The sequence below is a fragment of the Choloepus didactylus genome, chromosome 1 (genome assembly GCF_015220235.1).
Source record: "Choloepus didactylus isolate mChoDid1 chromosome 1, mChoDid1.pri, whole genome shotgun sequence".
Lineage (NCBI taxonomy): Eukaryota > Metazoa > Chordata > Mammalia > Pilosa > Megalonychidae > Choloepus > Choloepus didactylus.
The window spans coordinates 14,108,358-14,133,949 of record NC_051307.1 but is presented as its reverse complement, the minus strand read 5'-3'; the positions used below and the strand labels follow the sequence as shown (position 1 = coordinate 14,133,949).

Here is a 25,592-nt window from a genome sequence, read left to right as displayed (position 1 = left end):
GCATGACACATCAACCACTCCACTGGGGTAGAAGTTAGAAGTCCTAGTGTTGTTCTTACATTGGCAATTCTTTCCATTATATGCACGTGAGGACAAAATCAAACCTGTGTCTACCCAACAGAAAGAATTCTCAGGTTTTAAAGGGAACCGTGAAAGAAGGGTATTTCCCATACAGTTCATTCCTTGACCATAGTAAATGTCCAACAAATAATTGTTGAATGAATAAATGAATGAATGAATAAATGAAGGAACTAATGATCTGGAGGCCCATGCAACACTACTGTGTATTTGCATAAGCATTAAAGGTTTTTTCAAACACATTCACATACACTATCATCTTGATGCTCAAATTTGATAAAAGTGGTCTTGAGAAGATTCAGGGAAACTTGCTGGAAACATGCAGTGCACACACAGTTACCTCCTCTCCACCTCCTTGCGTTTGTTCTCTGGCAGACACTTAGGGACACTATAAGGACCAGCCCTAGTTCACCAGATTTGACTCTTCTGAAAGGGCTATGACATCAGGCAGCGTGCTCCATGACAACCTCTGGCAGAAATTACTGTCCAATTCTTGCCCCAGAAATAGTTGTCCTTCTCCTGGGTGATTTTTTTTTTTAACTTTTTGTTTTGGAATTTACAAGCTTATTTTGCAAAAATAATGCAAAACCCATACAGAGATTCACCAACTTTTAATATTTTGCCATATATGCCATATCTTTCTATCATCTATGTATGTATGTATGTATGTATCTATCTATCTATATCTCATCTGTCCATCTATTTTTCTAAACATTTGAGAGTAGATTGCATACATCATGCTCCTTGATCACTTAATATTTCCATGTACATTTCCTAAGAACCATCTCAAGTATCAAGTTCAAAAACATTAACTTTGATATAAAGCTTTCAGTCTATATTCCAATTTTTTGTATGTCCCAATAATGTTCTTTTGGACATTTTCTCCTCCATTATTAGATCCAGTCCAGGATCATGTATTTAATTTAATTGTCATTGTCTCTTTAGTCACTCTTTTCTTTTTTTGAAACATGTACGACATGAATTTTCCCATCTCAGCCACTCCCAAACATATCATTCAGTAGGATTAATCACATTCATGATGTCGCACTACCCTTACCACCATCCATTACCAGAACTTTCTCATCTGGGTGATTTTTTTTTTTAAATCTCACGTGTACTGTGAATTGTACTATTGAGAAGACATCCTGTTTTGCATTACTTTCCAGAAAGCTTACCGACCTTTTAAGGGCCACAGTAGCAGGTGTGGGGAAATTGTGAGCTGCATTTTTAGTCTCTTACAGGACTCTCTTTTGTCCCCACCCTTGTGTCCTTCTCCTTTCATCCCATTTAACATTTATGCTTTGCCATCATGATTCATGGATTCCCACAAACTGACTTCAATCCTTTCTGGGAGAAGGGAGATTATAACAATTCATTGGGAGAGTTCCAATGTGCCACATACATGCCTCGAAGGGAAGGGATCGTATCTCTGATGACGATCTGTTTGTTCTCATTTCAGATTTTCTGGGTCGGACAGAGATCCGCGTGGCTGACATCAAGAAAGATCAGGGTTCCAAAGGGCCCGTGACAAAGTGTCTCCTGCTCCACGAAGTTCCAACAGGGGAGATTGTGGTCCGCTTGGATCTGCAATTGTTTGATGAACCATAAAGGGGTGCAGCCCAGGGCAGGCTTGGCAGAGTTCGAACCCCAGGGCAGCAGATGCAGTCTGCAAATTGTATTCCTTTTTCTAGGAAACTGCTGGTTGGTGTTCAGCCACAGGGCAATGGAACAGTGAAAACAGCTTCTAGGAATAGTTCTTGACAATCCTTCCCCTGAAACAATTCCCTATTTTATGAAACAAAACTGTGTTTTCCTTTGTCAGGGTCTTCTAGGATCTCTGAAATCCTACAGCCCCTAACTAGGTTTGGTTGGGGTCTGACCCATCCCCAGGCTTGAGGCATCAGTCTGGTTAAAATAGGATTTATAAATGCAATGTCTGTATTTTTGGAGAACTCATGTAACCCTATTTCTTACCTCCACCAGCCCCCAGGTAGGTTCCTTAACCTACGATGACTAGTCCTTGGTGTTTAGAAACAAATTACGATGGTGATGTCATTGCTTTAGAATCCCATTCCTCACAGAAAGGCTCTGTGGGGTCTTATCTGAAATGCTGCCATGGATTTGATGGCTTGGTGTGATGGTCTCTGGCCAGGCCTCAGGTTAGCTCTTTGAAGAACTGGTCATGGAGAAATCCAGCAGGTTGCTATTAGAGCCATTCCATTCCCCTGTAGACCTTGTTTCAGTAGATGTCAGGGAAAACATATCGGCACAGTGTATTGGGAGGTTCCATTCTGACTCCCAGCATGCTTGGGAGATGGTTGAGGAAGCTGGTTATCTACAGAGTGATGCTCTGCTGTGGGTCACCGGAAAAGCAACTTTCGGGCATTGTTGGGTCCTGGGTGCCAACCATGTTGGAAAATTCTCTTTTGGCTTGGAGCCCCTGTGACATTCCATGACAAGAGTAATTGCTGGTGACCATCTGTGAGCCTATTCTGTACTTGAATGTAACAGATCCCAAATGCTGTGAGGAATTTCAGTAGCTGTTTGGTTTACTTCCAGAAAGGCATGCCTTGGATCCAGGTTTCTTCCCCAAAGTGTGAAAAGGAAAAAATGACTAGGAACACAATCTGGAGTTGGGGTGGAAAGACATGAAGGAAGTCCTTTATGTGGTGGGGAAAGATCTTGGGAGCAGGCAAGCCCCAAGAGCCTGGAGGAAGATCTGAGGCTCTCTCCCCTGCTCCCCGATACATACACCACGCTCTCAGTAATGGAAGCACGTGTGCTTGTTACCAGAGCCAGGAGGCACAACCACGTGCCAAGCTGTTCAGTTTGAAATCTTTGACTTTTTCCCCTTTAAATGCTGGGAGACAAGATAATCAATCACTTGATTTGCTAATGGAAAAATGTGTATTTTGTTTGCATGTTATTCTCATAATTCCAGTTTGTTGGGGTCACAAACTGTCCTTTGCATGTCCTCTTGGTATTGGAGTCTAACTTTCCTGCGTTAGATGGTGTTCTATTTCACTGTGGGTCCTTAGACTTTAATTAGGGTTGTAGAAGCACTTTATAAAGGATAGTGTCAGCATAAGTAGCCGAGTACCCGCCTTGCCGGGAACTGAACGCGTAGTGTTACAATTTCCCATTAGAGCCCTGTCATCGTTCGAGCAATTTTTTAAAAAGCTTATGTTGGAAAGGACAACAAAAGTTTACATTTCATACTTTTAGGAAACACTTTATTATTTATTTATTGAATATAGTGTAGAATTTTGTATTAAGAACAACAGACGTACGTATTTTTCAAAACAAGCAGATACACCCTCTAGTTAGTAACTTTCAACTAAACATGTTATAGACCAAGTTCAACTTCAGGCATGCATTTGTTCACCACTTCCCAGAGGAAGACATGGTTAAAGTACCTTAGGTTTATATTTTTGATGTTGTTGAGAAACTGTTTTAAATTCAATCTATAAACAGACATACAACTCATGCTTTCCTATTTCTATAACCAATACAGATTTTCAGGGTATTTATGAAGGACATGCTACTGTGGTAGGAAAAAAAAGTATTAAGTGTGCAAATAGGGTAGTATTGCATCACCATTCCTATCCTTTTTTTCTGTGTTCCTTTTTCTTCTTTGCCTTTATTTGCGTGTGAACGTTGGACATCACTGTTCATGTCAGCAGGGTGTGGTTTGCATGATGAAAAACATCTAGTGACCCTTTTAGGTCCACCAGATCACATGCTTATAGAATCCCATTATCAGAATTAATGTAGCACAAATAAGCAATACGCTGTTCTTCTCCCACTCCACCTCCCCAGTGTAGCGAATGCTGGATTAGTGTCACGGTCCATAGTGGTGAAATTTTTAATGGGACTGACTGATCACACTCGACCCTCAGATATAGCTGTGACTCATGAGTTGTGTGGAGGCGTTGGAGGAACGTAGGAGTCTCAAACCCTTTGATCTTGATTCCTTCACTTTTCTTTGGCATTTTTGACCATCTGGGCCAAGCTTTGTAGAGATAAAGTGTCCCTTGCCAGTGATCTATCTCCCAGCTCTGTCTTTTCTAGATACAAGGTTTCTCTAAGGCCCCTGCATCTGAGCCTTCTAATCATAGCCCTCTCGACACTCCTTCGAGCCACACTTGAAGCTCCTCTCACACGCTCGGACCTCCTTGAGCTCAGGAAGGGGCTTTCCTGCCCACACGACTCTGCTCTGACCGTCTGTCAGCCCTGAGAATTCTCCTGGGACCTCTTGGGCAGGAAACCTTGGACGAGGCCTTCCTTGTAGACCAGCTTTCCCGAAGGGACAACCCACAGCCTGCTGCCCTTGGGAAATGCCCCTCTGGCTGATGTGTGCCCCGTAGCAGGTGGACGGCATCTTCTCTTGGAACCAGGCCTACCGTGACCATGAAGACCTGTAGAGGGTGTTCCAGTCACGTCTGGGGCTGGCTGACCCAGGAAAGGGACCCTACTGGGCTGGGGTCCCAGGGAGGCCTGAGAACATAGGGCCAGACCCCCTTGTTTGACTACTTCGATAATTTGTCCTGGTCCTCTGCTGGCAGAGGAGAAAGCTCTGCCCTCAGAGAACATTAATGTTGCCTTTTGACAATCTAAAGCATGACTTAAGTATACTAAAGTAACTGGTTTCATCTGGTTGAGTAGCTTTGAATTTAATTGGGAAAAAAAATTCCACTAGAAATTGGGGACATTGACCACTTACATTATGCTTTGTTTCAGTGATCTGGGACCAAAGCCCCATGCATCCTCCAGGTGTGGGATGGGGGCCAGGGGAATTAGGCGCTGGTGCCACGAGGAAAAGATGAGTGCTTGGGTGCCTTCCAAGGCGGGGTGGGGTGGGGAGCCTCTCCAGGAGCTGGCTGGGTCAAGTGCAAATCCACTGACCTTATTGAGGGGTTACGCTCTGGAATCTGACATGGCTGCAGATCAAGAGGGAATGGAGTGGGCGCCTCCAGTTTTGTTTAAAAGGTGGAGATCCTGGAAGGCACTTTAGAGATTGCCGATAACTTCTTTGAAGAGAAGAAACTTTTCTTTCTACTCCAAGTAGTTTTCTCTAATTAGTTGGACCTTCTTTGATTCATAAGAATGAATTTTGTATTTTTTGGATGTAATAACTTCAGGAATTTCCATTGGAAACAGCAAGAAGGTCTTCATTTTATTTTATTTTAGACTCCTCTGCTCTCTGGGTTTGGAGATGAGCCTTAGTGCAGACACTTGTGCTTTTAAGCGGACACCTGGCATGACTCGAGATGCAGCAGGGTCGTTTCAGGCTCGAGATCAGTGTGAGCTTAGCAGCGGGTCTACCTAACCCAGTTACACTTGGTTTACAAGCTTAGAGCATCCTGTGCCCCAAAGTAAGGAGACAGAAGCAAAGGAACCTGGATGTTTTTATTTCGCCTTTAGGTATCAAGTCTTTAGTTCATACCAGGTAAAAGCATAATCGGGGGCTCCAGAGCCCGGTGACGCGGTGAAGCCCTCAGAACCTGCTGTCTGAGCCACCCTAAGAGGAGCGTGGTAGAACTATGTCCCTGGGATGCTGAAATGCCCTCACTGCCTGGGCTGGCCCAGGCCTGCCACCAGGACTCCCCCGGCAGTGACTAACTCACCTTTTTGGGGCCACTTAGTAAGTATTACATAAGCATAGTTACGATGTTTCGTCTCCTCCTTTTTCTTGGAGTCACCCAATGGGACCAGATTCTTGTTCCTCTATGTTCCTGATTCCTTCCTTCCAAGGGAGCTGCAGACAGATCCCTTTCCGGGACGCCTGGGGTCGGGCGAGTGTGGATTGGCAGTCCTGTGATATGAAAATCTCAGGGACGGAAACAGACCCCCCTACACAAGGCAGGTCCCTCCCCAGAGCAGCCCTGGCCTGCCCCGGACCCTGAGTCCATCCATCAGCCACCCCCACACACGCACGCCGCACGCTTCCTTTCAGGGAGGCCCAGAGCTGGATAAAACGGGGGCATTTTTTTTTTTTTTTCAACTACATGGTAATTGCCTACCTGCCCTGGGCCACCTTCTAGAGGAAGGCACAGGCCTGTAATCGTCCGACAGGCCTCACTCACAGGTAAAGCCGGATAAGAAAGAGCAGGGAGGAAGACTGAACGTGAAAAGAAAACCAACCAGGCCATTGACTGGCCGCTCCTTCTGGCTGCAGGCTTGGGAAGGAGCTGCCTGGGGGGTCTGGGAGCCCACCGCCTATGACGTGGTCCTCTCAGGGGGCTCCACAGATCAGACCACTCTCGGGAGAACAGCCCTAGACCCACTTACCACCCCTGCCACCCCCAAGTATCAGCCAGCTCAGCCCTGTCTGATGAAGACAAGCTTCTGTCCCTTCTCTCTTTGTCACTGTGGCTTGTCCTTTCAGTGCAGTAGTCCCTAGAAATAGGATTGACCTTCTAGGGTGAGTATTTTCCATTTTCCATGAGTGCTTGGGTATTTAGATTCTATTTTGAATGGTTCTGATGAATATCCGTCTGTGAGGGGTTATTCAAAGAAATAATGAAAACCTCTTATCGATTGCCTATGTGGTGTTACTGGGAGGAAGTAACTGGCCAGTCTTCTTCTTTCTGAGTAAGACTCCTGCTCCTTTGTACTTGGAAAGTGGCTGTTGATTTGACTTAGAGGAAAGAAAAGTTCTAGAACTCCCATTTCCTCCACCTGTGTTGTATGGGGTCCAAGATATGTTTGTAGGTCACAAGGCTCAACTAAGGTACGTAACCTTATATCGTTGGGCACCAGAAAAGAGTCTACTCCTGATAAGCATGGAAAACTCGCTCCATGGGAAGGGGAGAAAACACGTAACAGCTCTCTATCTTGATACCAGATCCCAGCACGCTGGAGTGTCACTACTAGTGCATGTGTCATTTGGGGAGTCCCCAGCCTGGGCCAGGCCACTTTCGGGGGCTGGGAGGCTGCAAGGAGAGGGTGCCTCCACCACTTTCACAGCCTAATTTTATATATAATGTGAAGTCATTTAAATAACACCAGAAGCTTGTAAAAATTCATCTTTACCTCCAAACAGTGATTTCACCTCCATGCCCTCCCAATCGGTTCCTCCATTGCAAGGAACCCCTCTTCACTCTGGCCCCGGGGAACCAGGTAACATCCACACAATAGAGTAATTTTTCCACACTATGTGTAGTTATCATATTTCAGGGTATTTTTGCCCCTACTGTATGCCAGGGTGTGTTGTGAGTTGCGTTTTAATAGGATTCTGTTCTATTTTCTATACCAACCTATATTGTTAATATCACAGGAATATAGTGACTATTGTAGTCTTTATCTCCAAGCCCACAAACTCTGTTTGGAAGTGGGCTTATTTTTTCAGCCTTGAAAGAAGTCAGCGTTTCTCTTATATTTACTGAAAATTAACCAGTAACCAGGGTTTCTTTTTATGCAGTGGTAGGAATGCCTATTTTTCTTCTAAGAACCCTGATTTTGAACATCTGTCCTTTGAAAGAATAGCATCCTTGTGTGCTGTTTCTAAAACCAGGTTCCTTTGCATTTCTCTTCTTATTCTCAATTCCTTGTTCCCTCCTGTTTCTGAGGGTCGTTCAGGAACCAAAGAGTATGTGGTGGCTTTTGCAGCCTGACGCTGAATCCCCGGGAGCCGCCACTCTACCCACCGTCACCGCCTGGGGGCACCCGCGCCCCCCGTTAGAAACTTGCTGGTCCAACTGGCGGATCCCAAGGTGCTGGCGCCACTTGCTGCAGCGCCGGGACATTGCACTTGTGTAAATCACAGCCCGAACTTGCTGAGGGTCCGAGTAGGTTGGAGGGGAAGGCAGGACATCCGTGACCCAGCTGGACGGACCGGGAACACCCGTCCAGGCGAGCAGGAGACTGATGGCCAGAGAGGGCAGGAAGTCAGCAGGGGCTGTGGGACTCGAACCCAGGATCCTTTGGGCTAGCTAGAGAGTCTTTGTCTTTCTGTGCTGGGGTGGGGCGAAGGTCCTTAGCTCTCCCGCCATTTCCACATCTGCTTTACTGGGAGCCTCTAGGATCCAGCCCTCCACGCCCCTCTCATTTAAGTTGGAGGTGCCCCTGGCTGCTGGACGCCCCCGTCCCCAACAAGTGTCTTATAAGTCGGGTCCACTCTACTTGGCTTGGGTAACAGGGCTTCTGCGAGAAGGCTTGACTTCAAGAATTTCAGACATATTAAAGAACTGTCAGTGGGAGGCGAGGCTCGCAGGGTGCGTTTTGTGTGTGTGAGCCGGGGTGCAGGGAATGAATGAAATGAATGAAAATATGTATTCAAAGGAAACAAGTCCATGCGACCGTCCCAGAGCCACACACAAGACCAGCCGCAGGTCAGTGTATTTTTAGTTGCCCTTTTGGTTCATTTTTGTCTTCTTGCCAGAGGGCTGAGCTGGACTACTTCTCAAAGGGTCTGCTTTGATTTCGTAAAGACACAAACGGACTGACTAGAGTCAGGATATGCAACCCAGCGCCTGGTTGACGGATGTGGTCCTTTGTAATCCATTGGGAGCTTCTCTCCCCTTTCCTGGTAGGACAGAGAGAATTTCCCAGCCTCTGTCTTCAAGGTGTCCACACGGGAGACAGTGGAGGAGTGGGGAGGGTCCGAGAAGAGTTCAGCTCCCCTGCACTCGTGGCTGGAGGCTTGTTCCTGCTGAGTTGAGTGGTCCCCTGGGGGTCTGGGAGGGAGCCTGCTTCTCAGGGGCAGCGACTTTCCAGCCGGACCCTGTCCACGGGATCCCACCTCTGCTACTAAGCGGGGTGATGCTGGGAGAGAAGAAAGCAAGCCACGGTGTGAGTAGCCTCCATTCTAGAAGTCCAGGGCTCCCAGAGGTGGTGGGCTATGGAATTTATCCTCCTGCCATATGCTTTTTCTTGCTTTCTTTCCTAAGCTTTTATGTCCACTGGTCTGGCTGCTCCAAAACCTTGGCAATTCTGCTTCCATTTTGCACATCGGTCCCAATGCAACACACAGAGAGCAAGCACCTGTTTCCTGATTCTGTCTGGGATTATAATGTTTGCTGAGTAAAAATGTTGACAAGAGGTAGAGCAGAATTTGCAAATCCATCTCACTTGGACTTGGTTGAGTCCTTGTGAATGAAATAGCAAACTTTAGAGTTGATTCTACCTGCAAGGCAATTTTCCAAACTACTGGAAGGTCAGAAAGTGATTTCTAGGGACATTTAATTAATATTGTGTCAGCATTGGTTTCAATGAATGAACGTTTTAATGCACATTTTACAAATCAACATCTTTAAAACATTACTTTCTAAATATTCAGTGTCAGAAAGTAGGTATTCTAGCAAGATCGTTGTTAACAATATTTATGTTTAAACATGCATTTCAAACACATTGTCAGCAGCCCAAGCATCTCTGAACTGTGAAGCCAACTTCACATCTGCACCCTCTCCTCCCTTCTCTTCTTCCCCTTTTGTAGCTCTGCAAAGGTAGAGAAGTTTGCAATCCCCTGTCTCACTCATGCTGTATTGCCTTAGCTCAGTTAGCTTTGTACCCTCACATGTATAGATGGTCAACGTATGTGTACTTACCTGTGTACAGGTGAGAAATCTGCAACTGAAAGGTCTTGTGTGTGGTAAGCAGCTCACAGCGTCTGGCTTTCTGCACTTTATGTGGTTTCCAGCAAAGAAAAATGCAGAATTCCACTACATGACATGAGTCGTGCCCTTTGAATGGTTTGTCATGAAATATCTGCTGTACATTTATGGGACTGTCCATGACTCAATGTATATATGGTATGTAAGGGGCAGTGCTGTTCAACATTGCAAAAACTAATACACATTCCATCGTCAAAATATTTAACTTGTTATTGTAAAATGTGAACTGTTGCTGAGAGACTATTTTTCTGTATGCATATGAGAGTATTTTAGGAATCTAATTTAAGTGCATAAAAGTATAGAGAGAAAATTTAAAAATCTATTCTGGGAGTAGAAAATGCTCAGATTACCTGGTAAGGGTTTTGACCCAACTAAAGTTCTTTTATTCAAAAAACAAGAATTCCAAGTTCCATATGTTAGAAATGCAAAGACGTCATTTTTTTCTGCAGGTAATATGATGTGTTTAGGTGAAATGGCGGGCGCTGTGATAAACTCGAGCCCTGACCTCAGATGAGACCTCGGGGTAGCGTTCAAGACTGATTTAAACAGATCAGAAATTCTGGAGGGCAGTTGTGTCAGGAAGGATGAGAGAATTGAAGAGCATGCATTCCATCAGATCCGTGTGCCACAGCAGCTCCTGGGGTTCTAGCGGATTCGTCTGGAATCTGGGCTGACCCAGCTGTCACACCAGAGCTCAGAAGAAGGGACAGAGGCCACCCCTGGCCTCTGGCTCACACTTTGCTGGTCTCTTCCTGGATAGATTCAGTGTATCCCTCGTCGAGTTTGCATTTTCGCTCCTCCTGGGGCATGTTCACCATCTTCACCTGTTGCCCAGCTTGGCAGGTGGAAGGATGAAATTTGGGGTTTTGGGGTTAAGCAGTCTGTGGGGAGGCCAAACGGGCAGCACAGAGCAGCCTCCTTGGAGGGCCGTCTCCTCTTGGAGACCCCAGGGACAAGAGGCCTTCCTCCCTCCCCTTCCCCTTTCCAGAAAACTGTCATTAGTCCAGGCAGCTTCTGGGGCACCGAGCTTCTAGACATGGTCACCAGGAACGTCACAGCAGACCATCCAGAGAGAGAGTGAGTGAAAAATCTGGCAAACCTGTCCATCCAGAAGTGATTTCAGCAGGTGGCAAGCCCGGGAGTCCAGCCTCCTTTAGCTAGAGATGATACATGGATGAAAATAGCCAGTTTCCGGTGAGATGGGGGCATTGCCTGCTGTTTACTGTCTGTGGAACGTCTAGGGCTGATGGCTTGAGAGGACACGCTGTGTGCTTCGTGACACTGCCGACCAATAGTCAAACCTTTTTGATAGGCCTGGGATTGGTGCACGCTAGAGTCAAGTGTCTTCTGGATTTCAGGCATGGTGGGCAGCTGTGATTTCCAGAAGCTTCCGGGAATCTGTTGAGGCATCTGAATAATCTGCAAATCACCCCGAGGGGCTATTTATGTGGTCCCTAACTGACTTTATTCCCAAAGCCAAAGCAGTTTAGTGATCTCTCCATCCAGGTGTGGACTGGAAAGACCGTCAGGCCAGTGAGCAGAGCTAGTCAAGCTTTGGTCCACCTGGAACAGGGCCTGACCTGTCTCCCTTAGAATGATGCCCTTTTCACTGGGATAGTGGTAGAGCTGTGAGTGGGAACAAGTCAGCCAGTCACCTGCCCCCTAGGCCCTGGGTGATCCTGCAGATCTGGGGACAAGAAAGGCCCAAACGTGGGGCTCCTACCCACCAGCGCTTGCAAATCATCCCATTTAGCTTCACCTGTTTGGAAAAGAATGTAACTAAACCCTTCTATTTTCAGTGACAAACTGGTCGCAGTGCTGGTGGCACCCAGGGGTCGGACAAGACTCCCCTCGATGGCTTTCCTGTTGATTGTAAAATACTTCTGTTGCCAAATAATGGTTCTGTTTAATTTTCCATAAAAGGGAGATTGTATCACCTGGTATGTAATGTTAAGGGAGTTCTAAAAATTCCTAGATAATATTATAAATTGTAGAACTATGTATTTGTCTAAGGTTTGATGAAACAGGGCCCAAACATTAGGTTTCTCTTTTTTAAAAGACACTAAGGTTAGTTTTGCTGTTTGAGTGTTCCTTCAGCGCCTTATTATGTGTGAAATGTTGAATTTTACCAAATCAGTTTATCGTAACTGAGTTTTTTTTAAGTCATTAGCAAAATCAGTACCAATTGCTATTCCTGTGTATCTTCCACATAAAAAGAACAATCTCCTCAACACGACTCTTTGGTCATTTTGACCTGTACGGTTGAAATTCACATAGTTCATGAATAAAATGGGAAAAGGCAAAGCTGTTCAAGTGAATTATTTTGGGCTCTCTCCATGCCAACCCGTTCTGAGAAGATAGGAAACGAACAGCCCTGCAAATGACATCTCTTCCTGTGTGTTTCCTTTTCATACAGGTAAGTTTGTAACTGTGCAGGTTAAATTATGCAAAAATGAACTTAAAACAAACAAAACCCCCCAGATCCTTTAAATTTTTCCATGCCTTCATCAGACAACTATTAGCACCAAACAGAAATAGATTTCCCTCCACCACTGTTTCTGAGAAGATGAGAAGTTGTATGTCATATAACAAGAAAGACCAGGGGGTGGGGTGGGGGAACAAAAAGCTAAGATTTTCTTACAAGGCCATTTGGAAGAATTTCTCCCTCTTTACGTGAAGAGTTTTCTAACAGAAAGAACTCCACATTTTCAGAACCTTGGCTTTTAACTCTGGGTGCCCCTTAGCAAACCCACCATTGAATTTTACTGTATTATTTCTATCATTTTCTTTTGCTCTGATTTTCAGGCAATTCCTTCCTGTTTCACCACTGATTAATCTGAATATAAACAAGTCCTTTAAATTCTCTGATTGGCTAGGACACTGGTGGAATTGCTGAAGTACAATTTAAAACATTGACCCTGAAGCTGTGTATCTTTGCCATTTTTTGCTAAACACAAATGTTTTATGCCCTTTTCTCATTGTGTTATTTGAAGTTTTAAAAATAAACTCAATATCATTAAAAGCAAATAGAATACTAAATTACTTTCCCAAATGACAAGGGGCACCTCCCTGAGAATCGCTATTGACTAGAAAGATACCTGTTTAACCAAATTCGTAGGCAGCATAATCAAGGCAATGTTTTATTCTAGAAAATTTATTGTTTTTCTTCTAATTACAGAAGTAATTCTTGTTAATTCAGAACATGTGACAAGCATAGAAAAATACAAAGGCATTTCATTCTTGTATTTGTGTGTGTGTGTTTTAATTCTCCTTTACAGTAATAATAGCTAATATGTATCAAGCACTTCCTATATGCCAGACACTGCTAAAGCACCTAATTTATATGAATTATCTTATATTTTGATCGCCTTCTTTTAAGTATATATTCTTCCACAACTTTATTTTTAAGGACTTCATAGTATCCATTGCCTGAATGTATCCTAATTTACCCTCATTTATTTAAACAATCTCGAATAGCTACACATTGTTTTAAAATTTTCACCTTGAGAGATCCTTTTTTAAAAAAATGCAATTTTATTGAGATATATTCACATAATGTACAAACCATCCCAAGTATACAATCACTGGCTCACAGTATCATCACATAGTTGTACATACATCCCCACAGAGAGGTCCTTGTTTTAATAAACTTTATTTTGAAATAATTTCAAACTTACAGGATAGGTGCAAATAATACAAAACCAATACAGAGAACTCGAATATACTCCTGACCCAGATACCCAGATTTACCAACTTTTGACACTGTGCCACATTTTGTTATATTGTTTTACCTACATATCTATCTAGCTAATCTATTTTCTAAACATCTGAGAGGAGTTTGTATACTCTGTGCCCCCTGAATACTTAATACTTCCATGTACAAAGATAATCACTTACGTCACCTCATTGAGTAGATACTTGATTGGTCTTGATAGATCTCTGGGTTAATCTCAGATGATCTTGCAAAAGGCCATCTTTGAAGCATTTCATCATTGCCCCCATTTCTGGCGTGCCAGTGCTATGTGCTGAACCGACGAAGGAAGGTTGTCGAGTTTGATTCTGAAGGATTTAAGCCCTGTGCCTCCAAGTGCAGTTCCTCAAAGATGCTTTGTCCACGGCACGTGTCTGAATGTTTTGTGTTTGCTGAGATCCCCAGTGGGCACCTGACTCGTTGCCCTGTGCAGTGTGGGCCTCACTCCAGCCAGGAAGGCGGCAGACAACGAGTTGGGGAAATGTGGGATATGGGGTAGGTTCTAGACTAAGCTGCTGCAGCAGAGACCAACAGCCCATGGCTTCAACAAGAGCTTTATTTCTCCCTCCTGTCAACAGCCCAGAGGTCAGTGGTGGAGGCTGGGAAGGGGGGGGGGTCTGCCCTTGGCTTTCTTTGGCTTTTACCTTGGAGCGTGGCTGCTCCAGTTGCCACCGTCTCACCTACATCTGGCCAGAGGGAATGGGGATTCCAAGAGGACTGCATGTCCAGTCCTTGTCAGGGTGGGGACTCACATCACACCCCCCCACTCCCATCTGCTGGAACTTAGTGACATGGTCAGGCACCGCAAGGGGGTCTGGAAAGTGTCATCTCGAGCTGGTGGTCACATTCCCAGCTGTAAGGTGAATGGATACTGGGAATAACCAGAAGTCTGGACAACCCCTTGAAGATGTGAGATTTTGGCAGGCGGTAACAAATGGACTTGGCTGAGCGACTACTATGTAGCCACTGCTGTGTCTAATCAAACTACTCTGCAAAGTGGGCATTATCACTTCCATTTACTAGTGGTTATGGCACTTCCTAGCTGTCCTTGGGGTCAGAGGGCCCAAAGAAATTAGAGGTAGTCGAACCAGTAACTGCCACCCCGTTGACTGACAACTCTGTCAGGTCCTATGCTGAGCTCTTCATACATTCTCTCACTTCACTCTTGCAACTACTCTGCAAAGTGGGCATTATTACTTCCATTTACTAGTGAAGTTATGGCACTTCCTAGCTTGGCAGCAGCAGCGCAGCCTTGCACATATAACACATGTGCACAATGTGACTCCAAGACACATATTCTTAACCACAGTTTCCTGTCTCCCAGAGGGCAGAGCAGCAAAGCCAATGTCACAAGATTCAGTGGATGGCATGTTTTGTCCCTTTGTCTGGTTCTCGTGGTGCAGACAGTTAAATGTGCAGTGCCTGGCCCCTAACAGATTCTTTAAACATATTGAATTTTAGAGTGGTCCCTGTCCTCCACCAGCCACTCCGCAATCAGCCTGGGAGAGCTACTTAGTGCAATGATTACTGTGGTCGTCAAGGTACAAGTTGAACACCTTGTAGGGAGGGTAATAATTTACAATCTGAGGTGCAGCAAGGCCACACACGTACTAGGTAATTCTCTCTTAAGAATCCCTTCAGGCAGTTTTATTTCCTTCGTTCGGCCCCCAGCCTGTAGGAACAGAAGGCTGATCACATCTTTTGCTAGGCCCCACTCCCAGCCTGTGGAGAAAATCCTAGGGTTTTCAGGATTTGCCCGTTCTGAGTGAAACTACTGGCCTTTCCTTGGTTCGCAGGAACCAGCAGCTGGGCCAGCTAGTTCAGAAAACTGCTATTTTGCTGCCTTCTCTTGCTAAGTGCACAGCTCCGACTTGGAATCTGCTCCAAAGGACTTGCACTTGAAGGTAATGAAGGTAGCAGATTAACTTTCAAACTCTAGATTTTTCTAGATGCTCAAATCTAGAATTGAGTTTTTTTTTTTTTTTTTTTTTTTTGGTCAGTTTCTCAGAAAGCCTTTATTAAAAGCATCACTGCCTTTACACTATGGAGGGCAGGCTTGTGAGACAAGTCACCTTGGGCCCCAAACAAGTCAAAATGCACTGATTGGGAGTATCTACTGCTTGTTACAGCAATCAGATGAATACTTCTGGCAAACCCAACCCAGCTGGCTGACATTGGCCCTTAAGGGCAGAGCAAGGGAGGCTTGCCCACGCACTACAGAAGCGCTAAGATCCAGCACAAAGCAGAGCAGTGTGACACTGCTACCGGTGTCTGATGAGCCTCAGTTCGAGGGGCTTGGAAAGCCACCTTCAGAGCTTGACTACAGGCGGTGACCAACGGTTGAAGCTCCAAGATGATTACCTGCCAGGTTCCCTGGTACCCTAACTCCACCTGCAGCTCAGCCCCTCCCCAGGCTCTGGGCTCAGGCCAAGGACATGAGGTAAGAAAGCAATGAATGGTCCCCGGCACTAGTGTGGGCTCAATAAATGTTAACCCTTTTTTTCTAAGGCACACAAGCTTCCACAAATTCCTAAGCATCATCTACACAAATCAATTTCTCCAATCAAAAGGGATTTCTAACTTTAAAGCTGGGGAAATCCCAAAAGATAAAAACAAGGCTTCCCGTATTTCTACTTTAAAAGACAGTAAACGTAACAACATTTGTTCAGGAAGCATTTTATTGCTGCTCCAAGTTCAAGAATTTTTACAGACGATAGAAAATCAACACTTTTAGACTGTCTCCCGCATAGTCCTGCTCAGCTTCTGAATCTTGGTTTTCGCAGACATATCAACATATTTCTCTCCAATACGGACAATCATTCCACCCATTATTGATGGATCAGTCTAGGAAATAAAACAGGTTAGAAGTGTGAAAACACACTGACATTATTTCAGTAATTGAATGGAAAGATGAAAAAGTGCTTTGAAAAGTCTCAGTGTGCTACATAAATGTAAATTATAATTATTTATGAAAATTGTGAATGGAATCAGATCATTTAAATTGAAAAAAATTAATTTCCACAACAAGTAAATTAGTATATTCACATCTAATTTTTCATGATGATAGCCACTTTAAGTTTCAAATAACCCTAAGGAACATGCCACAAATACAAAACCTACCTTAATCTCCAACTTCAATACCTGGCCTTTACTTAAGAAGCTGTTCAGGACTGTCTTTAATTCAGAAAGAGTGGCTTCATCTAAAGGCTAAAAGAGACAAAATCATCCTTTAAATTTAGATAAAGCAAAACAGAAATTTTCCACAGTAAAAGGAAAGGGAAACAATACCCCTGGGCACATCACCCCGACAGGCCTTGTGAATCTCTGTTAAATATCTGGGGACTTGTCAGAGAGCTGCCCCGCAACATCCACTCACATTCAGCCCAGGTGGCTCCAGAGCAGTGGTTCATTTACTGCCCACAAATGCCACTTCCTGCCCATCTCTGCTCCGTGGTGGTGGGAATGATTAAGACGTTTAGTAAACTGCCTGCAGGGACAAGCCTGCAGCTGCCGGAGAGACAGGCCTCTCTGTGCGGCTGTGCCCATGGCTCTGAAGCTGCTATTTCCTTTAATGAAAAGCTGCAGTTGAACCTGGTTCCACAACCTTTTTTTCCTGGATCTCTCAGCCATTTGTCTCACCAGGTCTAGGGTTATCCTGGAAGCTCTAGCATGCTACGCTCTGAAAGCCGGGCACAGCTGGCTTGTTCCAGAAGTCAGCACAGCTCTGTGACCTGCTCATGTCGCGTGAGCTCCCTGAATGTCCAGATGGCACACTCCCCTCTCTGCCCCGACACTCACCCCTGTCCGGGTGGTCAGGTGAGACCACCAAGGAGGGTGCTGAGATGACAGGCCTTTCACCTATTACAAATTCTACCTCCCCACCTCTCATCCAAGAGTCTAAAAGCTAGCAAAAAATCTTCACACCTGTGTAAAGATCTAATACGTCTTTTTTGAGGGCACTGGTGGTGAAAGTCTATCACTGTCTAATCAAAACATTACTTGCTGTAATGCTGAGACTCTGAGGGTAGAGAACTCTAAAGTACACACACATCTTCCATTTAGATGCATACTAGTCTGTGCTGGGCATTTTATACACACCATCTCCTTCAATCTGACAACCCTGAGAGGCAAGCGGTTATTATTTCCAGTTTCCACATGAGGAAACAGGTTTGGTGTGGTCAACTCTCCAAGGTCATGCCAGCAACTGAGGACTGATGCTGAATTTTGAAATCAGTCTGTGCATCTCTAAAGCCTGTGTCCCTAATCACTCACCAAGGGATAATTTTTGTTTTAACAGTAGAAACTTATTTATCCAGGAGTCTCAACAGCAAAGTTATTAGCAAACAATGGTCTTAAAACACTTGTACAACAATAAACATCCTTAAAAACTAGCATGTCCTTGTACTAACTGAAGAAGGCCCTGCCCCAGGGCTTAGCCAGGGCGATGGCGAAAGCGCAAGTGCCATGCTGCCCAGGAGGGGCTGAGCGTGGGGATTCTCAGCTGGGTGTGGGCATGTTTGGGGTGCCAACTATTTGACATGAAGTGATGAATTGCAAACATGCGACTATGTATTATGTGCTAAAATGTCCTTTTAGAGCTGCTTTTTTGGCAAGTTAAAATGTCTTTTAACACTATAAATATTTTTCTAGATGGGTTTGGGTGCTGGGCGTAAACCTACATACTCTAGGCAGATATTTAAGCCCCACAGACTGGTTTCCTATATCGACAGAACCATATTAGGGAGAAAATACACATTAAAGCCAAACATCAAAACTATTTCTGGGGAGGCAATGTAGTGTAGTTTAAGGAACATGAGCTTCCGAGACAGCGAGATCTGTGTGCAAATCTGGTCCACTGTGACCTTGAGGAAGTTATTCAACTTCCTTGGGCTTCAGTCTCCTCACCTGCAGTATAAGGATATTTATACTTCTCCCTCATGTGGATCATTTGATATTAAGTAAAATAATGAATTATGAAGTACCCAGTGTAAGGCTCGGTTCAACAACTGGCAGCTATTGTTATAGTCACTTCAGCAAGTCAAGGAAATCAAAGGGTCCACCAGCTCTCCCCTCATCTCCACAGTAGATGAAAGGTTAGAAACTCTAGTTTCAGTAAACTACATAATGTGGTATTTACAAACTAACTCAATCCTGTGACAGAACAGAAGACTGCTATTTTCTGACATATTTTAATGTTCTTTAAACAAGTCTATAGTTCTTACAAATAACCACTGGTTACAGAAGTACCAATCAGATTCACAGTGGCCTTTCCAAAGTGGAGGCACACAGAAGCTATATAAGAGTGCAAAGAAAGCTTCCAAGTAACCACAAGTCCCCTTTCCAAATTTCCTGATTTTAGCCTATTCCCCATCCTTCTTTCTGCAAAATGTGATGCATGTGATGTCAGGGTGAACGCAGCGGAAACAACCCGCTACTTACAGACGCGGTGGTAACTGTGCAGGGGACCTCTCCGCGGTGGACACTCATCATGGTAGAAAAGGCAGAAATGACCCCTGGGGTGTCGTTCAAGCGCCCATTTTCAGCAAGCAAATCTGGGAAAGCGAAGGTCTCTCGGTAACATGAACCTCACTTCAACAGGTTATTCATGAGACAGATTCATCCCCAAAGCAAACCTAGGTTTGTGGCCTTTAAAAGACCATTTTCGATGTCCTTTAAGAAAGTGAATCGAGTAGATACAACTTATTTAAAAAATCTATCTAATATTAAAAAAAAAAGTACACCAACAAGCACTGAAACTAGTAAAGGGGAGGCTCACCCACACACACCTGCAACAGACTCATTACTAAGCTTGCAATCTAATTTTCATATTTATGCCACAGATTCCCAAATACCTTGTCTATATCCAAAGAAGACACAACTAAACTTTTTTCAGAACCTGTACTTTGATTTGGTCATGGGGATTGGAAAATCAATCCAAATGTGCCTGTTTGCTTTTATAACCAAAGGATGCAAACATTTTTAAGGACAGAGGGACAGCCACTGGCCACAAACCATTTCCTTGATATTAATCCCACTGGTCTCCTATGTGGGTTGAAACTACTGACTGTGCAATCAGATACTCTAACCTCTTAACTTCTGTTAGATGGCACTCCTTATAATTTCCTGTGCAAATGTTCACTTAGGAATCTAGTTAAGACAGAGAGTCTGGTTTAGCAAGTTGGGGTGAGTCTTGAGATTTATTTCCACAAGCTGCCAGGTGATGCTGATGCTCCTGGTCCGTGGACAACATTTCGAGAAAAAAGCTAGAAGAGACTTCAAATGAAAAAGCTCCAATACTCACTGATCAGGTTGGACGTGAGGGGAGAAAACCTCTCTTTTGCTGTGATGTCATTTAGGCTTTTCACTTTAATGGATCGCTTTACATAGGGATTCAGAATAGTAGCAACCACTTTAGGTTCCTTCAGAAGTTGCTAAAAGTACCAAAAAATCATTTCTTAACTCTAAAGCACCAATCACAGTGGCTGCCATACACATACTTTCTTATGAATCATGTATTTTGTGGATTAAATTAGCACTCTTAAAGTATATATGACAAGTTTTATAATCAAATAATCTCTGCCTTTAAGAATACACTGCATCATGATTTTATACCAGATAAAATGAGTTTTTTGAAGAAAAATTAAACACATTAAAAGAAACACATGATACGAAGTTTCTTAAATTTACTTTTGCTGCTCAAGATGGCTTATGGAAAACAAAGCAGGTGAACGAGTCAATCACTCCACATTTTAACGTCCTTAACTGGGGTCACATTCGGGTTTTTCACACTCCAAGGGAATGCAGGTGACACTATCCCTCTGGTACAGACCTCGAGAATGTGCTTTGACTGCGAAGGCTGCCTCCTCTGCTGTTCCCCTGAAGATGGGCCTCTCTGTCCCAGGCTCAGCCTGATTCTGTTTGCTTCCTACATGCTCTGGGAGAATCAACCCAGCCCTGAGAGGCACCTCTGGTGTTCCCAGTGCAGCTCAATGTGTTTGGTAGGGAGAGTGGAGAAAGAACGGAGTGCAAATACCATGGGAGAGGCCGCTTTGTTTCCATGCTGTAAAATCACCAGTGCCTGAACTGAGGGACTGCGGGCAGCCTCTGGCTCCCTGCTCCCTCTAGCATCAAGCCGGACTCTACCAACCCATGACTGTTTCCAGCTGGGCCTCTTTCAGTCGTATACTTTTACCGTCCTTTCAGGTACCCGGCCAGCACCTTCACCCAGGCTCCTGGCCAGCAGCCTAGCCCTCTCTGATCCATGCCAGTAAGGAAACAGGCTGCTTGTCACACACTGCCATCTCACACTGAAACTCCCAATTGAATGGACCCAAAGAAATGACACTTTTAAACACAAATTGCAGGCTTATTCAGAGGAAGAGCATGTGGTATTTGGGTTAAGCAGTTTTTTTTTCATGTTTCTTATCTATCTGTGCTGCACAGTCCAGTGTTAGTTAATGCAACACCTGTGTAGAAGCCACGCTTTCCTCTCAATGCCTCCAAATGCTAATTTTCATTACATAAGGTGTCTTAAGGTTACTGCTTCCTGTGGCGGTTTATATACATAATGTCCCCCTGAAAAAGCCAAATTCTTTAATGCAATCTTGTGGGGGCAGATTAATGTTTTCTTTTTTTTTTTGATTAATGTTTTTGGATTAGGGTGTGACCTCTTGATTGTTTCCATGGAGATTTGACCCTGTCCATTCAGGGTAGGTCTTGATTTGTTTACTGGAGTCCTTTAAAGGGAGCTTGCATAGAGAGCAGAGGGATGAAAATGCCCCGGGACATGCTAAGCCAGGAGACCCAGACGCTTGCTGATGATTTGAGATGCTAATCCAGAGTTTACTCCAGAGAGGCTAAGAGAGGACAAAATGTCCTAAGAGCAGCAGCTGAGAGAGACATTTTGGAGATAGCCGTTGAAAGCTGATGCTTGGAGATGCGGATGGAAGGATGTTTGGAGACACTAAGAGATGCCAGACCAGCGTTTGCTCCAGAAAAACTAAGAGAGGACCACCCAGATGGTTAGATGCACAAGAGCTGAAGAGGCTGAGAGAGACAAGCCCAGAGACATTTTGGAGAACACCATTTTGAAAGGCAACCTGGAACAGCAGATGCCAGCCACACACCTTCCCAGCTGACAGAGGCGTTCAGGACACCAATGGCCATCTTTCAGTGAAGCAGCTTGGACACTTTTATGGCCTCAGGACTGCAAATTTGTAACCAAATAACCCCCTTTTTAAAGCCAATACATTTCTGGTATTTTGCATAGCGGCAGCATTAGCAAGCCAGAACACCTCCTTTCTATTTCTCCAAATCTCATCTGACTTCCAGGTTTTAGTCAAATCCTATCCTAAGGCACACAACTGTAGTCATTCAGTCCTTTGTGAACATCACCATTCAGGTTTAAAGGGCATAACTGACAAGCAGTGGGTAGCAACCATCACCTCCAAAAATACCTCCGTGTGATCCCTGGCTGCTCTCTTCCCCCAAGTGATGTCAACTACGGGGCTGGACCTACTAGCTCTTTGAGTTTCATAAGGGTTTACAGAATCAACTCATGCCTTGTGCATTATCTACAGAGGTGACTAGTTAAGGAAGAAATACAGAACTAGAAATACTCTGTTAGAATCAAAGTTTTCATAAAACCTCAAAACAAAAAATAAACGAACATAAGCACTATTCTATACAACCAGTCGAGTTGTTTTTTTCAAACAGAAAAATAAAAAATATATTTAAAAATATATAGATTAAATATACAAGGAATACTTAAAACACAAAATCCAAAGGAGCAAAACCTTTTCTGAAGAGAATATGAACTAGACCGTGTCTCCCTCACCTCCTTTAATGTAGAACTTATTGCTAGAAAGTACAAGGAGAGGGGGAAGCAACAAAATGTATAGAAACTTGTTCACCAGCAAAATCAATGAAAATTAAAGTGGAGAGTCTCAAATATTTAAGTCACACTGTAGGCTCTTGTTAATTCACTTTACTGATCTTTTCATGTTAAATAAACTTCCCCCCATAATCTCACAGTATTTCTTCATCAGTTCTCTACTATCATGATGAAGCACATACACCTTTAATAATTTTCCTGCCCAGTATGCTCCTCAGTCATTTCCCCCTCACGTCCTGCGAACAACAACAACAACAAAAAAACCCCAAAGAAAAGGCTTTGTAAGAAAAACAAATGCCCAGTAAAACAGAATCTAATATACTCTAAAGACTATTTTTGGAAATACCTGGAATATAAGGAGAGGTTTTATAAGGCAACATTTAAATTCTCTTCTGAAATAGCAACGTTTCTTAAATTTTCACCTATATTTGTATTTCTTCGCTTACCCCAAATTTTGATTCCCAATATTAACATCTTTATAAGTATCTGTTTATTCCTATAATACATACATAATAGTTTTAGAATAATAATATCTACCCAATATTATTATTAACAACTTGTTTACAGAAAATATTTTAAGGTTTTTTTCTTGGCAGTTCTTCTCTTAGGGTATTCCTCATTACAGATGCACAGTCAAATAAATAAAGGAAAAAATACACGAATGAGAATTTAATATGTAATGAACAAGAAAGCTACTTACTGCAACTCTTGACAACTCCTTTTCTACTTGTTCCAGCTTATTCTGTTTAGATGCAGCAGAATAAAGAGCAGTGGCATAGCGACCTTCAATACCATATATTTGGATAGGTGGCTTTAAAAAAAGGGTGAGGTAGGGAAGGAAAGAAAAAGGAAAACCAGTTAAGAAGATACTATACTGTCAAGTAGCAGAATTAGAGGTTGATAATTTTTAAAATACATCTTGAGAACAAAACAGTTTAATATGTTGTCAAAGAGCTGTCCTAAGTGGCAATTCTCAAAAAAATTAGCGTTGCTTCCTTGGCCAGGAAACTCAATCTTTAAGCCTCCAATTCCTCATCTATAAAATGAGGAGCTTTAATGACACAGTATCTCAAGTCCTCCCAACTCCAATTTCCTACAGTTCAATCACTTTAACTTTGAAATGAGCTTGTATTTCCTTTGAACTCAATAGCTAATCGGTTCTAAGCATGGGAGGTTTTTCAACATTGACAGAGGTAGTTTTGAACATGTTAGATCCAGGAAAACAGGTAACGACGAAATACATAAAACTACACTTTTATTCATCTCATAGTAATACTATAAATCTCTCCATCAATGTTTATTATTCATCTCATAGCAAATACTATAAATCTCCCTGTCAATGTTCAGTTTAAAGAAGACTTTTGGCAATCTAAGTCCCTGAGGCTTGAGTTATTTTCCACAATCAACTACAGGCTTTTTCTACACACGACCTTCAGTGCATGACTGCATATACTAAGTGGTGGTGAATGGTTGCAGTGGAAAAAGCTTAGGCTTTTACTGAAAAAAGAGTACATGCGGTAGCTCTAAGACCAATCTGAATAACCTTGGGTAGGTTTCCCAGAGCCTCAGCTTCCCCTTTTGTAAAACGGGAATAACCATGACTTGCAGTCACTGTTCTGACTACGTAAGTTCTCGCATTTAAAGGTTATGCATGGGTCTGTCACACGGTGCTTCTTTCCCTATTCCCTGCACCGCATCCCCACATTTTGGGAACCAAAACCAGGCAGAAAAGGTTTCAACAGTTACTATACAAAAAGCCCACCCAAAGCTACCTTGCTGTCTGACTCATTTTCACCTGCTTTTCAATTACAAAAGAAAATAAATTAACATACCCTCACAAGCTTGGCAAATGGCCTGACCACAGAAGTACTGAAGAATCGCACCTTCAAAATAAAGGAAAATAGACCAAGTAAGATTACTTGAAGGATTTTTGCCTTTAATCTGTCAATAAACAAATTCTGAAAGTGACATATAAATGATTCAGTTATGTTTCATCCCAGGTTGCTTGGGAAATCACCGTCTAACTTCCTAGTTTGCTAAGAAGGGGCTGAGGCAAGCACACCAGGTACCAAAGAGAAAAACAGTAATTTTGGTGAACTGCATGAATCAAAAAAAAATTTAACAAGGTTTTGTCATTTATTTTACCACCCCCTCAAACAGGATTTTAATAAAACTGGGAGAATTCTAGTCACATATGCAGGAGTTGTACTTCTCAGGGATTTAAATTATATCTGAAAGTAAGATTAATCCTTTGAGTATTACAAACAAAACAAGTTTCCTCTGAAAAGAGGTCTAGTTCCGAGAGATGGGAACTTGTTTATTAAAGGGCGGAGTTGGGATCTAGTTTAAAAAGCACCTGCAAGGGCACAGGTCACCTTCAAATACTTACAGCTCTGGAGTATTTTATCAAAATTGGTTGTGAGAATTAAAAGATTTTTTTTAAGGTTTAAGGAAAAATTATTTAAGACATCATGACACGTAAAACATCACGGTGAGATACAGAAAAATGTGACCACCTGCTTTACAAATATTTCCTAGCATGGCTACTGACCCCTGACAGATTTTATCACAATGGAAAAGGAAGATGATTATCTGGGGGGTGGGGGTGGGGATGAGCTGTGGGCTGTGTCCTTTCCTCGGAGACCAGGGAACCCCAGCCTCCCTCTCCCGCGCCCTTCAAACCAGCCCCGCGCCCACCACCCAGCGGGCGTCTACAGGGAAAGCGGGGGCTTCAAGAGTCGCCTTGGGTCGCCCCCACGCGCAGAGCACGGCGACCACGCTTCCCCAGCCGTGCCCTTGCACCCCGGCGCTGGGGATCTTGTACTGGTCTCCTGGGAGGGTTTCTCCCGCTTGCTTTCAGGAGCACTGTGCTCTCACCTGCCGGGACAGGCCGGACACTGCTGGAGCGGCCATCTTCTCCCGGGCAGCTGGAGGTCAAGCCAGAGACGGAAGCGGGAGGGACGCGAGGGCGCACAGGCGCAAGCGCTGGGCCTGCTGGGAAATGTAGTCACAGGTCGTCAGGCCGCATGCGCAGTGATCTCCCTGACGTTGGGAGTTGTAGTTCTCGGAAGAGAGCGGGAAGGGCAGCATCCTGGAGGTGGGGCTAGTGGGCTCAGATAGTAAGCGGTCCTTACTGTAGAATGGTTTTACTGTTCCTAATTTTAAAATTTACATGTAGAGAAATACGGTGGCATTTGTCCCATTCCACATTCATCACTAGCATCAGCATCTTTCTCCTTCCTTCTCACCACCCTCA

At 43.8% G+C, this 25,592-nt stretch overlaps 2 protein-coding genes across 8 annotated transcripts in view; one reads left to right on the top strand and one right to left on the bottom strand.

Moving 5' to 3' along the window:
- Nucleotides 1-11,996, top strand: part of ITSN1 (intersectin 1) — a 262,634-nt gene extending 250,638 nt beyond the window's left edge. For all 6 annotated transcript variants that reach the window (XM_037832091.1, XM_037832111.1, XM_037832102.1 and 3 more), the window contains one exon: nt 1,538-11,996. In XM_037832091.1, the coding sequence (XP_037688019.1) occupies nt 1,538-1,686 (149 nt within the window). In that variant the 3' untranslated portion in view covers nt 1,687-11,996. The remainder of the gene's footprint in view (nt 1-1,537) is intronic.
- A 4,107-nt stretch (nt 11,997-16,103) lies between these two features.
- On the bottom strand, nt 16,104-25,328 carry ATP5PO (ATP synthase peripheral stalk subunit OSCP). 2 transcript variants are annotated; one of them, XM_037832061.1, is made up of 7 exons: nt 25,214-25,328; nt 24,169-24,219; nt 23,037-23,147; nt 19,745-19,874; nt 18,883-18,995; nt 16,564-16,650; nt 16,104-16,287 (listed from the first exon to the last, which is right to left on the bottom strand). In XM_037832061.1, exons 1-7 carry the CDS (start codon nt 25,247-25,249, stop codon nt 16,174-16,176), a joined length of 642 nt encoding a protein of 213 aa, XP_037687989.1. In that variant the 5' UTR covers nt 25,250-25,328; the 3' UTR covers nt 16,104-16,173. The 2 variants fall into 2 exon arrangements, with proteins under 2 accessions (XP_037687989.1, XP_037687996.1); XM_037832068.1 differs by lacking the exon at nt 16,564-16,650.
- Nucleotides 25,329-25,592: the final 264 nt, after the last annotated feature.

Excerpts from the sequence above, each read along its gene's own strand:
- ATP5PO (XM_037832061.1), bottom strand. The coding sequence starts at position 25,249 with ATGGCCGCTCCAGCAGTGTCCGGCCTGTCCCGGCAG. Across the intron at positions 24,220-25,213 it reads TGTCCGGCCTGTCCCGGCAG|GTGCGATTCTTCAGTACTTC; the intron begins GTGAGAGCACAG and ends TTTATTTTGAAG. Across the intron at positions 23,148-24,168 it reads CATTTGCCAAGCTTGTGAGG|CCACCTATCCAAATATATGG; the intron begins GTATGTTAATTT and ends CTTTTTTTAAAG.